Genomic DNA, 14,264 nt, shown 5'->3' with positions numbered 1-14,264 from the left:
ATATGGAAATTAAGGGGAAACCTGCACCAAATTTTTTTTTAAAATTGCGTAGGGGTCCCCACCAAAATCCATACCAGACCCTTTAGGTCTGGTATGGGTTTTAAGGGAAACCCTGCGCCAAAATTAAAAAAATTGGCTTGGGGTCCCCCCAAAATCCATACCAGAACCTTATGCGAGTATGCAACCTGGCAAGCCACAGGAAAAGAGGGGGGAAGAGAGAGCGCCCCCCCGAACCGTAACAGGCCACATGCCCTCAACATGGGGAGGGTGCTTTTGGGTAGCCAAAGGGCCTCATCCCCACAACCCTTGCCTGGTGGTTGTGGGGGTCTGCGGAAGGGGCGCTTAACAGAATCTGGAAGCCCCCTTTAACAAGGGGACCCCCAGATCCCAGCCTCCCCCTGTGTGAATTGGTAACGGGGTACAAGTACCCCTACCATTTCACAAAAAAAGCGTCAAAATGGTAAAAAAGACAGGAGACAGCTTGGGACAAGTCCTTTATTAAAAAATAAAAATGTCCCACGATGTAAGTTCACGCTTGCCTGGCGGACCGAAAAAGAAAAAAAAAGCCGCAACTGATCCGCCTCCATGGGAGGCTCCCGCCGACTGACACGTCTTCGCTGTGACAGTTCTTTTATAAATGAGGGCGGGGCCACCTGGTGATGTAACTGGGTGACCCTGCCCCCTCTGACACCACGGGGAAGCCATGGGGAAGCTTTTTTTTTCCTTTTTCTTTTTCGGTCCGTTGGGCAGTGTGAACTTACATTGTGAAACATTTTTATTTTTGTATTTTTAAATTTCAATAAAAACTTGTCCCAAGCTGTCTCTTGTCTTTTTTACCATTTTGACACTTTTTTTGTGAAATGGTAGGGGTACCTGTACCCCGTTACCAATTCACGCAGGGGGGGAGTCCGGGACCTGGGGGTCCCCTTGTTAAAGGGGGCTTCCAGATTTTGATAAACCCTCTGCCTGCAGACCCCCACAACCACTGAACAAGGGTTGTGGGGATGAGGCCCTTGTCCCCATCAACATGGTGACAAGGTACTTTGGGGGGCTACCCCAAATCACCCTCCCCATGTTGAGGGCATGTGATCTGGTACGGTTCAGGAGGGGGGGCACTATCTCATCCCCCTCTTTTCCTGCGGCCTGCCAGGTTGCGTGCTCGGATAAGGTCTGGTATGGATTTTGGGGGGGACCCCTATGTCATTTTTTTTTAAATTTGGCAGAGGGTTCCCCTTAATTTCCATATCAGACCCGAAGGGCCTGGTATGGATTTTAGGGGGACCCTCACGCAATTTTTTTTTAAATTTTGGTTCAGGGTTCCCCTTAATATTCATATCAGACCCAAAGGGCCTGGTAATGGACTGGGGGGGAACCCATGCTCTTTTTTTCAATGAGTTTTATCTATATTGCCGAGATCCAACAATTCATTACAGCCGCGATCAGTTTTAAATGACAATTTTTGCTTTAGAAATGTCATTTTGCTGTGGTACTGTTCTAAACACAGGAATGCGCCACTTTACAGGCATACTATAGACACCCCCCAGGCACAATATTTAAAGGAATATTTAATTTTTATTGTTTCACTTTAAGCATTAAAAAAAATCACATTGCATTGATACATGTCCCCTGGGGCAGGACCCAGGTCCCCAAACACTTTTTATGACAATAACTTGCATATAAACCTTTAAAATTAGCACTTTTGATTTTTCATGTTAGTGTCCCATAGACTTTAACGGTGTTCCGGCAGCTTTAGAATTTGCCGCGAACACTGCATATTGTTTGCTGTTCGGCGAACAGGCGAACACCGGGCTCATCCCTAATCTTAACTTTGCATCTATCTTTTATTTCACCTTTTATGTGTGAGTATTTTTCTCTGCATAAGGGAGAATCCATTCCTCTTTGTGCCCTTCTTGCACATATCACACTATCACCAAAAGAGAGTAAGGCGCAGGACCCAGCATTTTGTTCACGTTTCCCTCCGCCCCATGTCTTTACTTAATTTTGAGAGCTAGCCAACATTTTATGGGGGTTTAGATACACTTTATTAAATTTGAAGAAGGACATTAATTAGAAAGTTGGTCTTTTTTTCTAAAATACAGGGGTTGATTTACTAAAACTGCAGAGTGCCACATCTGGTGCAGCTCTGCATAGAAACCATTCAGCTTCCATTTTTTTTGTCAAAAGCTTAATAGAACAAGCTGAAGTTAGAAGCTGATTGACTACCATGCACAGCTGCACCAAACTTGAGTGCACTAGTTTTAGTAAATACCCCCCACAGTGTAACTGGACTAAAACCAAACACTTATCAAGGTTTTCCCTAACCTTTTTATTAAATTAATTGGTGCCTACAATGTCTGTCATTACATGGAGTGACAGTTGCCTTTTTTGCTCTGAATGGTTGATTGCGTCCTACAGGAACACGGCCTTCTTCTATGACACTATAAGGTTCTTTCTAACAGCTAGGCTACTCCAATTTTTGGAAAGCTTTGTGAGAACCAGGAGCACTCTCTGGCATTATTGAAAGCAAAATGACAAATAAAGAGTAATTATCTAAATAATGCCTGATTATTTTTGCTCACACTGTTGCTTTGACATGTGGTAAAGTGCTTAAAACATATTGTACCCAATATAAGTATAGCTGTAGATGAAAAAAAATCTTGCATTTTGTGAGACACTTGCATGAAAGAGTGTATCCATTATCACTGAATTATATTACTAATTACATTGTTTAACGTTGCAGGTACATGGCTCTTGTACAGCCATTTCGCCTAACAAGCTTGAGGACAATATCAAAGACTATACGTGTAAACATCCTTCTATGGGCAGCATCTTTCGTTGTTGTGTTCCCTGTCTGGGTCTATTCAAAGGTCATCCAGTTCAAGGATGGATTAGAAAGTTGCGCATTTGATCTAACAACACCTAATGATGTTCTCTGGTGAGTATTATAAAATGTAAACTAATTTTGACTCGTTTTAATGAATCAATAAAAGTTATGTAAACTGTTTATAGGCTCTAACATGTACAGTGAGGGCAAAAAGCATTTGATCCCCTGCTGATTTTGTACGTTTGCACACCGACAAAGAAATGATCAGTCTATAATTTTAACTGTAGGTTTATTTTAACAGTGAGAGACAGAATAACAACAAAAATATTCTGAAAAACGCACTTAAAAAAATTGATTTGAATTTTAATGAGTGAAATAAATATTTGATCCCCTATCAACAAGATTTCTGGCTCCCACATGTCTTCTATACAGGTAAGGAGCTAAGATTAGGAGCACTCCCTTAAAGGAAGTGCTCCTAATCTCAGCTTGTTACCTGTATAAAAGACACCTGTCCACAGAAGCAATCAATCAATCTATCAGCTTCCAATCTCTCCACCATGGCCAAGACCAAGGAGCTGTCCAAGGATGTCAGGGATAAGATTGTAGACCTACACAAGGCTGGAATGGGCTACAAAAGCATCGCCAAGCAGCTTGGTGAGAGGGTGACAACAGTTGGTGCGGGTATTCGCAAATGGAAGAAACACAAAATAGCTGTCAATCTCCCTCAGTCTGGGGCTCCATGCAAGATCCCACCTCGTGGAGTTTCAATGATCATGAGAAGGGTGAAGAATCAGCCCAGAACTGCACAAGAACATCATGTCAATGATCTCAAGGCAGCTGGGACCATAATCACCAAAAAAACAATTGGTAACATACTACGTCGTGAAGGACTAAAATCCTGCAGTGCCCGCAAGGTCCCCCTGCTCAAGAAAGCACATGTACAGGCCTATCTGAAGTTTGCTAATGAACATCTGAATGATTCAGAGAAGAACTGAGTGAAAGTGTTGTAGTCAGATGAGACCAGTTTTGAGCTCTTTGAAATTAACTCAACTCGCCGTGTTTGGAGGAGGAGGAATGCTGCCTATGACCCCAAGAACACCATACCCACCGTCAAACACGGAGGTGGAAACATTATGCTTTGGGGGTGTTTTTCTGCTAAGGGGACAGGACAACTTCACCGAATCAAAGGGATCATGGACGGGGCTGTGTACCATCAAATCTTGGGTGAGAACCTTCTTCCCTCAGCTGAAGGCATTGAAAATGGGTCATGGATGGGTATTCCAGCATGACAATGACCCAAAAAACACAGCCGTGGAAACAAAGGAGTGGCTCAAGAAGAAGCACATTAAGGTCATGGAGTGGCCTAGACCTTAATCCCATAGAAAATATGTGGAGGGAGCTGAAGGTTCGAGTTACCAAACATCAGCCTCAAAACCTTAATGACTTGGAGAGGATCTGCAAACAGGAATGGGACAAAATCCCTCCTGAGATGTGTGCAAACCTAGTGGTCAACTACAAGAAATGTCTGACCTCTGTGATTGCTATCAAGGGTTTTTCCACCAAGTACTAAGTCATGTTTTGCGAAGGGGTCAAATATTTTTTTTACTTATTAAAATGCAAATCAATTTATAACTGTTTTGAAATGCATTTTTTTTTATTTTTTTGTTGTTATTCTGTCTGAATGAATGAATGAGTGACTTGTATAGCACTACCTATGCGAACTGAATCACCTCAGGGCACTTTGCTGCTGGTATCCATCTGTGGTATAGTGCGGTCCTTAGGCCCGTAGGGTCCCGACGCGCTTACACACACATACACATAGAACATATTTTGGCCAGGTTTTTTTTTTTTAGACAGGGTCTAATTAACCTACCAGCATGTCTTTGGAGTTAAAATAAACTGTTAAAATAAACCTACTATAAAAAATTATAGACTGATTACGTCTTTCTCAGTGGCCAAAATCAGCAGGGGATCAAATACTTTTTTCCCTCACTGTACAAGGTGCTTACAGAAAGTCTGTTTATTACTCTCAGCAAATGTACAATTTATATTTAGTAGTTATCATATTAAAATATAAAATGTTTGTCTAAGGCTAAATTAAATAGCCTAGCACAAACTGTATAGCAACTATAATTAATTAACCTAATGCACAAGCTGTCATTTTTTTAATGAATTTTTAATAAGTATTTTGCATATTGTAAATTCCAAAGTGATGTAAAATACAGAAACTTTTTTTTACCAGCCATTTCTGTATTTCAAATAATAATACCAGAACTAAATTAAAGTATATCTAAAGCAGAACATTTTATTTGTTTTGCTCCCAGTCCAGGGATATTTTCCTTCACTTCCTGTCTGTAGAAAGACATACTGTAACAGTAGGTTGGAGAACATCTCTCCAAATTAAGGGAAATTCCAGAGGTGTAACTAGAACCTTCAGGGCCCTGGTACAAGAAACCATGAAGGGCCCCCTGAACCCCTCTTCCCTCTGAGCCCGGAGCCCTTTACTTCCATCACAGGCCATTTATGAAGTCTCTCAGTGGGACCCTTTCACATGTTCTGCAGCGGGCCCCCTTCTTGCTGTCTTGGGTAGGGTTGCCACCTTTTCTTCAAGCCAAACCCAAAAACTTTAGCGGCACACCACAATTTTTTTGTAGTATATACTATACATTTACAGTGCCTTGAAAAAGTATTCATACCCCTCCAGATTTTCCACATTTTGTCATACTACAACCAAAAACATAAATGTATTTTATTGGGATTTTATGTGACAGTCCAGCACAAAGTGCACATATTTAAAAAGTGCAAGGAAAATAATAAATGGTTTTCACATTTTTTTACAAATAAATATCTGAAAAGTGTGGTGTGCGTTTGTATTTAGCCCCCTTTACTCTGATACCCCCTCTGATATGCCTTCAGAAGTTACCTAATTAGTAAATAGAGTCCACCTGTGTGTAATTTAATCTCATTATAAATACAGCTGTTCTATGAAGCCCTCAGGGGTGTGTTAGAGAACCTTAGTGAACAAACCACATCATGAGGGCCAAGAACACACCAGACAGGTCAGGGATAAAGTTGTGGAGAAGTTTAAAGCAGGGATAGGTTATAAAAAAATATCCCAAGCTTTGAACATCTCACGGAGCACTGTTCAATCCATCATCACAAAATGGAAAGAGTATGGCACAACTGCAAACCTACCAAGACATGGCCACCCACCTAAACTGACAGGCCGGGCAAGGAGAGCATTAATCAGAGAAGCATCCAGGGGCCTATGGTAGCTCTGGAGGAGCTGTAGAGATCCACAGCTCAGGTGGGATAATCTGTCCACAGGACAACTATCGTGCACCCCACAAATCTGGCCTTTATGGAGGAGTGGCAAGAAGAAAGCCATCATTGAAAGAAAGTCTTAAGAAGTCTCATTTTCAGTTTGCGAGAAGCCATGTGGGGGACACAGCATGCGGAAGAAGGTGCTTTTGTCAGATAAGACCATAATTGAATTTTTTGGCTTAAAAGCAAAACGCTCTGTGTGGTGGAAAACTAACTCTGCACTTCACCCTGAACACACCATGCCCCCTGTGAAATATGGTGGTGCAGCATCATGATGTGGGGATGCTTTTCTTCAGCAGGGACATGGAAACTGGTCAGAGTTGATGGGAAGATGGATGGAGCCAAATACAGGGAAATATTAGAAGTTATCTAATACAGGGCAATCTTAGAGGTTCACCTTCCAGCAGGACAACAACCCTAAACATACAGCCAGAGCTACTATGGAATGGTTTAGATCAAAGCATATTCATGTGTTAGAATGGTCCAGTCAAAGTCCAGACCTAAATCCAATTGAGAATCTGTGGCAAGACTTGAAAATTGCTGTTCACAGACTCTCTCCATCCAATCTGACAGAGCTTGAGCTATTTTGCAAAGAAAAATGGGCAAACATTTCACTCTCTAGATGTGCAAAGCAGGTAGAGACATATCCAAAAAGACTCGCAGCTGTAATTGCAGTGAAAGGTGGTTTTACAAAGTATTGACTCAGGGAGCTGAATACAAATACACGCCACACTTTTCAGATATTTATTTGTAAAAAAATTTTAAAACCATTTATCATTTTCCTTCCACTTCACAATTATGTCCACTTTGTGTTGGTCTATCACATAAAATCCCAATAAAATACATTTATGTTTTTTGGTTGTAACATGGCAAAATGTGGAAAATTTCAAGAAGTATGAATACTTTTTTAAGGCACTGTATTTTGTGTATAAATAACATTTCTAATCATATGGTTTTCATCTCACGAGTCCCTCCCTTTTACATCATAGTCCACAGAGTTCCCCCTTTACATCCAAATCTACAAAGTTCTCTTTTACATCTGGGCATGCAAAGTTCCCCTTTAGGTCTGAACTTGCTGAGTTCCCTTTCACTGTAAGGGGGGACTATGCAGACTCTGATGTAAAGGGAGAACTCTGGAGACTCTAATTTAAGCGGAACACTGAGAACTCTGATGTACAGAAGGAACTCTGATGTAAGGGGAAAGGCTACAGACTCTGGTTACCAGGGCCCACACTTACATCAGAGTTCCCAGCATTCCCCTTTAATCAGGATCCACAGAGCCCCCTTGCAAAAGAGTCCACAAAATTTCCACTTACACTGTAAGAGAACACTGTAAGGATCTCAGTGGACTCTGAAATGTAAAGGGGAGCTCTGATGTAAGGAGTGCTCTCGGAACCATGATTTAACTTCTTCCCTCCCATGCTATAGCCAAAAGATGGCTACAGCTCAAACTTTCAGTTTTGGGAGGAGCCCATGAATGTTCTCAAAGAACCTGACCTCCCACGTGCCCCCTGGGATACACATCCAGGGCACTCTATGACCGCTGTGTCCTTTGGACACAGCTGATCACAGATCACAGTACAGGGCCAATAACTGTGGCCCTTTACCATGTGATCAGCTGTGTCCAATCATAGCTGACCACATGTAAACAGACTTTCCAGTTGTTGGCAGTCTTTTCCTCCCACGCTGTGTCTGTGTGAGGAAAGGAGAGCCATTAACTGGCAAGACAGTGCAGTCCCATCAATGCCAATTAGTGCCCATCAGTGCTGCCTATCAGTGCACATCAGTGCCACCTATTATTGCTGCCTATCAGTGCCTCAACAGTGCCCATCAGTGCCACCTATCAGTGCTGCCTATCAATGCCCATCAGTGCTGCCTATCAGTGCCTCAACAGTGCCCATTAATACTACCTCATCAGTGCCCATCAGTGCCTCCTCATCAGTGCCCATCAGTGCGGCCTCATCAATGCACATCAGTGAAGAAGCAAAATTATTTTTTTGCCAAATTTTAAAACAGAAAGTTCAAATGATTGGGTCTTTTTTCTTTTTTTAGCAAAAAATAAAAACCCAGTGGTGAATGAATAACTACCACCAAAAGAAAACTCTATTTGTGTGAAAAAAATGATAAAAATGTTATATGGGTACAGTTTTGCATGATCGCGCAATTGTCATTCAAAATGTGACAGCACTGAAAGTTGCAAATTGGCCTAGGCAGGAAGGGAGTGAAAGTGCCCTGTATTGAAGTGGTTAAGGGGGGCTCTGATGTAAAGGGGAAAGCTGTAGACTCTGGTGTAAAGGGGAACTCTGATTTAAGGGGATCGCTGCTCACCAAAGGCCCCTTACATCACAGCACACAGAGTACCCCTTACAGCTGTGTCCCCTTTACCTTAGTTTACTGAGAGGCAGGAGGGAGAAGGGTGGGATGGAGACATTTTACTCACAGATAGAGGATAGAGGATGAGCTCACTCACCCATGATGGAGGCTCAGCCATTGGCTGTCTGCACCTTTGATCATTCAGCTGCTGGGCTTTAGTCTTTCCGTAGTGCACACACAGGAGGAGACAGTGATGGAACACCAGAGCCCGGTCACAAGTGCGACCTTTGCAACCCTGGTTGTTCTGCCACTGGGAAATCCTCTCCGAATCAGAGAGATTTCCTCTCTATTTCTGACCCAGTACAAAAGTCACCAGAACAAACAGAGAGAGTTAATCTCCCCAGCAGAGACAGAGACAGCAATTAAAACCTGATGGGGGGCTCATGTGCAGGAGTTTCCAAGATGGCCGCTTAAGCCAGGAGCTCTGCACTGCCACGGCCGAATGGCGCACCTAGCGGGGGACACAGGGTCCCGTGACTCACCACACCGGCACCATCCAACGGCGAAAAGCCCCTAGAACAGACACATGTCAGTGGGCTTGGCCCGGAGAGACCTGGGGCCACAATTCAATACTGCAGCCACTCGGGCAAAATCCAAGATGGTGGGCTCCATGCAGCCACACACTCCAGGCACAGAGGAGTTCTCCAGATTCAGGCAGACCTTGGCTCCAGCTACTTTAATCATCACCCACGTGAGCAACCGGGCACCCACGTGAGCAACCACCAGCCCGTGGCCCCCTCCCAGCCTCCACAGAATCCCTCATTGAACACACTATGGGGGATCTCCTGGTCTCCCCCCTGGGCCCCCCCATCTGACCAGCAGATGTGCCATCTCCAGCTGACCTGACCCCCCATCTCCATCCTCACAGCTCCTGACCGTTTCATGAAATTGTCAGACCTGCTGGACAGGGGACTAGCACAAACAGCATCCAAAATCTGGTGATATCCGGGAGGACTTCCAGAACCTAGGAACCAGGATGGAAGCTATAGAAATTAAGCTGGACATAACTGTTTATAAAACTAAACAAAACTCTGACCATGTTCAGGTTCTCCAGAATCAATTGAATACGGCACTTTCCAGGATTGACGACCTGGAAAATAGATCCAGTAGACAGAATTTCCGAATCAGAGGCCTCCTGGAATCAATCGCTGACACCATGACTGTCATGCAGGATTTCATCAAACAATTGATTCCCAACCTCCCACTTCACACAAATTGGAGATAAACCGGGCTCACAGAGCCCTAGGCCCTCCAAGTAAGGATGGCTCCCCCAGAGACATAATAGTGAAACCTCACTTTTTCTCCATCAAAGAAGAAGTGATGAAGCTGTGTCGCTTCCAATCTACCCTAACCTGCCAGGGGCATGCCATACAGGTCTTTGCTGACATCTCGCCAACCATGATCCAAAAAAGGAGAACCTTGAAACCCCTCCTAACAGTGTTATCTCAACATGACAACAAGTACAGATGAGCTTTCCCCTTTGCTTTAAAGTTCGACTTTAAAGGCAAGACGCATTCCTTTCCACAGCTTCTAGGATGGTGAACGTCTCCTCCTGGACCTGAGACTAATCTCACAAGAAGCAGCAATGGACTTTGCTAATTCCAGCTCTGGATCTGCCAAGCACCCCTCCCCTAGGATCACCCTGACGACCATCTGGAACAAACCTAAACCTATACGCTCTAAGGACACTATGCCCCCTTGATATTCCAGGCCCCAAACCCTGATACCAATGTCACTTTTTCTCAAGACCTGGAGGTCGCAGGGCGGGTAGCCCTAAGTTCTCTAACTTACTACTTCTTAGTTCAGAGTTTATCTCATGTTATTTGTTTATGACTTTCCAGAGGTTTGAACTTTGTTGCCTGAACATTTCATTTTCGTCACTTTGATTGTGTCAACCTGTTGATCCACACTGTGCTGCAATCCTGAATCTCTGGGATGTCTCCCCTGGGGCACAGGTCCTTCCCCCACAGGGGGGAGCCAAGCCCCCGTGGGACCACATGCCTAGGAACAAAAGGTCCCGCATACTTTAGCAATATTTAGTAGTTGTTAAACTAGTGCACTGAGGCAGAGGCAGTTTTGTCGTGCCTCCCCGTACCCCATGGATTTGGTTTCACCTTCTCTCTGAGGTTAGGTTACCACCCCTCCCAGAGGGAGTGGACATTTTTTGTTGTTTCCCAGACAGCAGGACTCTCTCCGCCTGCTGTCTTCTCAGGCCTGAGTACCTTATCTTATCTTCTCCACCTGTTCTTCTTTCTTACCTCTCTCTTTTTCAGCTAACCACCAGAGACTGTGCGGATCACCTATCTTCCAGGAGGTCAAAGCTTTCGAGCACTCCAGCCACCGAGACCAGATCCACGGCTCTCCACAGTGACGGTAAATTGGGTATAGGTCTGCCCCTCCAGCTCCAAGACGAGTAAGGCACCACAAGCTGCTCCCTTAAGAGTAGCAACTCATAACGCCCAAGGGCTAAATTCCCCCACTAAATGCAGAAGGGTCCTTGAATACATGAGATCCCACAGAATTGACGTTGTTTTCTTACAAGAAACACATTTCCCGATCCGGTACAAACCATCCGTTATCCACACTCATTTCCCCCTATTTTTCCTGTCTAAAGCAGAGGATAAAAGCAGAGGGGTAGCTATTCTCATCTCGAAGAGCTGTAGATTCTCTTTGAGATCAGAACACAGAGATCCTGAGGGCAGATTCCTCCTGATTAAAGGGACGCTAGATGATCATCTTTACTCCTCTATATCCTACTAATAACGGCCAATCTAAATTTTTCTGCACACTCTATAAGACCCTAGGCCCCCATTTAGAAGGCTTGATCATCTTCGGGGGGGGGACTTTAATACAGCCTTCGACTAAGGCCTAGACAAAGTTAAACCTCCCCATGCTCAAATTATTCGCCCAACCAGGAGCAGTTCCAAGATTTCCAAAATTATTTTTCAGCTGGACCTCACTGATATCTGGAGAGACTTAAACCCTACACAAAAAGATTATACACACTTCTCCCATTCACACCAATCCTACACCAGGATTGATCATCTCTTGGTCTCCAACGCTTTAATCCCCTCACCGTCTGGTCAGACCACTTATGATTCGTAACCGACATCCCCAAGCAAATTTTTCCCATTGGAGACTTAATGAAGCCATCCTAAATGACCCTATCAGGAAAACTGAGATAGAGAAGGCCCTCACAGAATACTTCACCCTAAACGATGTGAACAGTGTTTCAGCGGAAACTTTATGGGCAGCACACAAAGCCACTATTAGGGGTAAAATCATACAAATTGCTACCCAACTGAAAAGAGCAAAATGTGCAGACATTGAGAAATTGGAGAAGAATTTCTCCTTTCTCCAGGTAGAACACAAGAAAGACTCATCTCGTGTCCCCACCTCCCTTCTAGACGCTGCCTGACTGGAACTGAACCTAGCACTGACAGCCAATGCAGAGAAAAGCATTAGATGAAGTGGGGCAAGATATTATCATCAAAGAGACAAGATAGGCTCCCTACTGGCATCTAGACTTACAACTCGTGCCCCCACTTACTCCTTCCCTAAACTTAAAATTGCAGGTAGACGGCCATCCCCTTGAGTATAATGCAGGCCTTTCATAAATTCTATGAGAACCTATACAGTGCGCAGCAAGCCAAAAGTTCATCGGATATCTCTAGCTTTCTTGATAACCTCCCCATCCCCACTTTGGCGAAAGAACATAGAGACAGACTCGAAGCCCCCTTCTCTACAGAGGAGGTGCTAGAGGTGATTAACAAATTAAATAAAAACTCAGCTCCAGGCCAGATGGGTTCTCAGTCCCCTACTACAAAGCCTATGCGACCATTGTAGCGCCCTACATGGCAACATTTTTTAACGCCAAAACCAAAGGTGATCCTCTTGACACACAGTTAAACTCTGCGTTTATAACCGTCATCACAAAACCAGATAAAGGCCCGGGTGAGGTTAGAAATTACAGACCAATATTCCTGATCAATAACGATTTAAAGATCATGACTAAAGTCATGGCCGATCACCTTGCTTCCTTTATAGGAGCATACATTCATAAGGATCAAGTTGGGTTTATCCCAGGAAGACAAGGCCCAGACCAAATTAGGAGAGCAGAAGACATAGCTTCCCTCTTACAATCCAGTTGGGATGGCGGTACTAAACAAGACGGTATGTTAGTGTTGGATCTTCAAAAGGCATTCGATTCTGTCTCTTGGCCCTATCTGTTTGCCCTAATGGATCATTGGGGATTTGGCCCTCGTTTTACAGGCCTTCTCAGGGCATTATAGTCTACACTAGAAGCTAGGATTCGCCTACAGGGCCTCTACTCAGATCCCATTAAAATAGCGCACTCACCAAGGCTGCCCATTATCTCCATTTATCTTTGCCATAGCAATAGAATCCATGGCAATAGCCATCCGTACAAACCCAAACATAGCGGAGGTCACATGCGGCCCTAACACACATAAATGTGGTATATTTGCGGATGACATACTCCTCTTTAGGGATGAGCCGAACACCCCCCAGTTTGGTTTGCACCAGAACATACCGAACAGGCCAAAAATTCGGAAGAACACACGAACACCATTAAAGTCTAGGGGACCAGAACATGAAAACTCAAAAGTACTCATTTGAAAGGCTTATATGCAAGTTATTGCCATAAAAAGTATTTGGGGACCTGGGTCCTGCCCCAGGAGACATGTATCAATGCAATTTTTTTTTTTAAACGGCCGTTTTTTTGGGAACAGTGATTTTTTAATGCTTAAAGTGAAATAATAAAAATGAAATATTCCTTTAAATATCATGCCTGGGGGGTGTCTATAGTATGCCTGTAAAGTGGCACATTTTTCCCATGTGTAGGGGTCCCCCAAAATCCATACCAGGCCCTTCGGGTCTGATATGGAAATTAAGGTGAACTTTTTTTTAAAATGGAGTAAGGGTCCCCACCAAAATTCATAGCAGACACTTCAGGTGTGGTATGGATTTTAAGGGGAACCCTGCAATCATTTTTTTTTTAAATGGCATAGGGGTCCCCCCCAAAATCCACACCAGACCCTTATCCAAGCACGCAACCTGGCAGGCCACAGGAAAAGAGGGGGGACAAGAGCACCCCCCCTCCTGAACCGTACTAGGCCACAAGCCCTCAACATAGGGATGGTGCTTTAGGGTAGTCCCCCAAAGCACCTTGTCCCCATGTTGATGGGGACAAGGGCCTCATCCCCACAACCCTTGCCCGGTGATTGTGGGGTTTGCAGGCGGGGGAATTTTCTAGAATCTGGAAGCCCCCTTTAACAAGGGGACCCCCAAATCCCACCCACATCCCTATGTGAATTGGTAACGGGGTACATTGTACCTCTCCCATTTCACAAAAAAAGTGTGAAAAATGGTAAAAAGACAAGACAGCTTGGGATAAGGCCTTTATTAAAAAATAAAAACATAAAAATGCCCCGCAATGTAAATCCATGCCGCCCTACGGACCGAAAATGAAAAAAAAGCCGAAACCGTTACGCCTCCACGGGAGGCTCCCGCCGACTGACGCTTCTTCTGGGTGACAGTTCTTATATAGTTAAGGGTGGGGCCACTCGGTGACGTAAACGGGTGACCTTGCAACCCTCTGACACCATGGGGGCTTCCCCGTGGTGTCAGGCGGAACAGTTGAGGCTTGAGGCTTTTTTCTTTTTTGGTCCATTTGTGCGGCATGGATTTACATCCTGGGACATTTCTATTTTTTAATAAAGGA

At 44.2% G+C, this 14,264-nt stretch overlaps 1 protein-coding gene across 1 annotated transcript in view; it reads left to right on the top strand.

Annotated features, from left to right (window-relative positions):
• The window catches only part of MCHR2 (melanin concentrating hormone receptor 2), a 314,186-nt gene that overhangs the window by 224,619 nt on the left and 75,303 nt on the right, over positions 1 to 14,264 (top strand). The window contains exon 3 of the mRNA XM_073629126.1: positions 2,741 to 2,935. Coding sequence (XP_073485227.1) covers positions 2,741 to 2,935 — 195 coding nt within the window. The remainder of the gene's footprint in view (positions 1 to 2,740; positions 2,936 to 14,264) is intronic.

Source organism: Aquarana catesbeiana, linkage group LG04 (assembly GCF_042186555.1).
Source record: "Aquarana catesbeiana isolate 2022-GZ linkage group LG04, ASM4218655v1, whole genome shotgun sequence".
NCBI classification, from domain to species: domain Eukaryota; kingdom Metazoa; phylum Chordata; class Amphibia; order Anura; family Ranidae; genus Aquarana; species Aquarana catesbeiana.
This window is presented reverse-complemented; position numbering and strand designations above follow the sequence as displayed.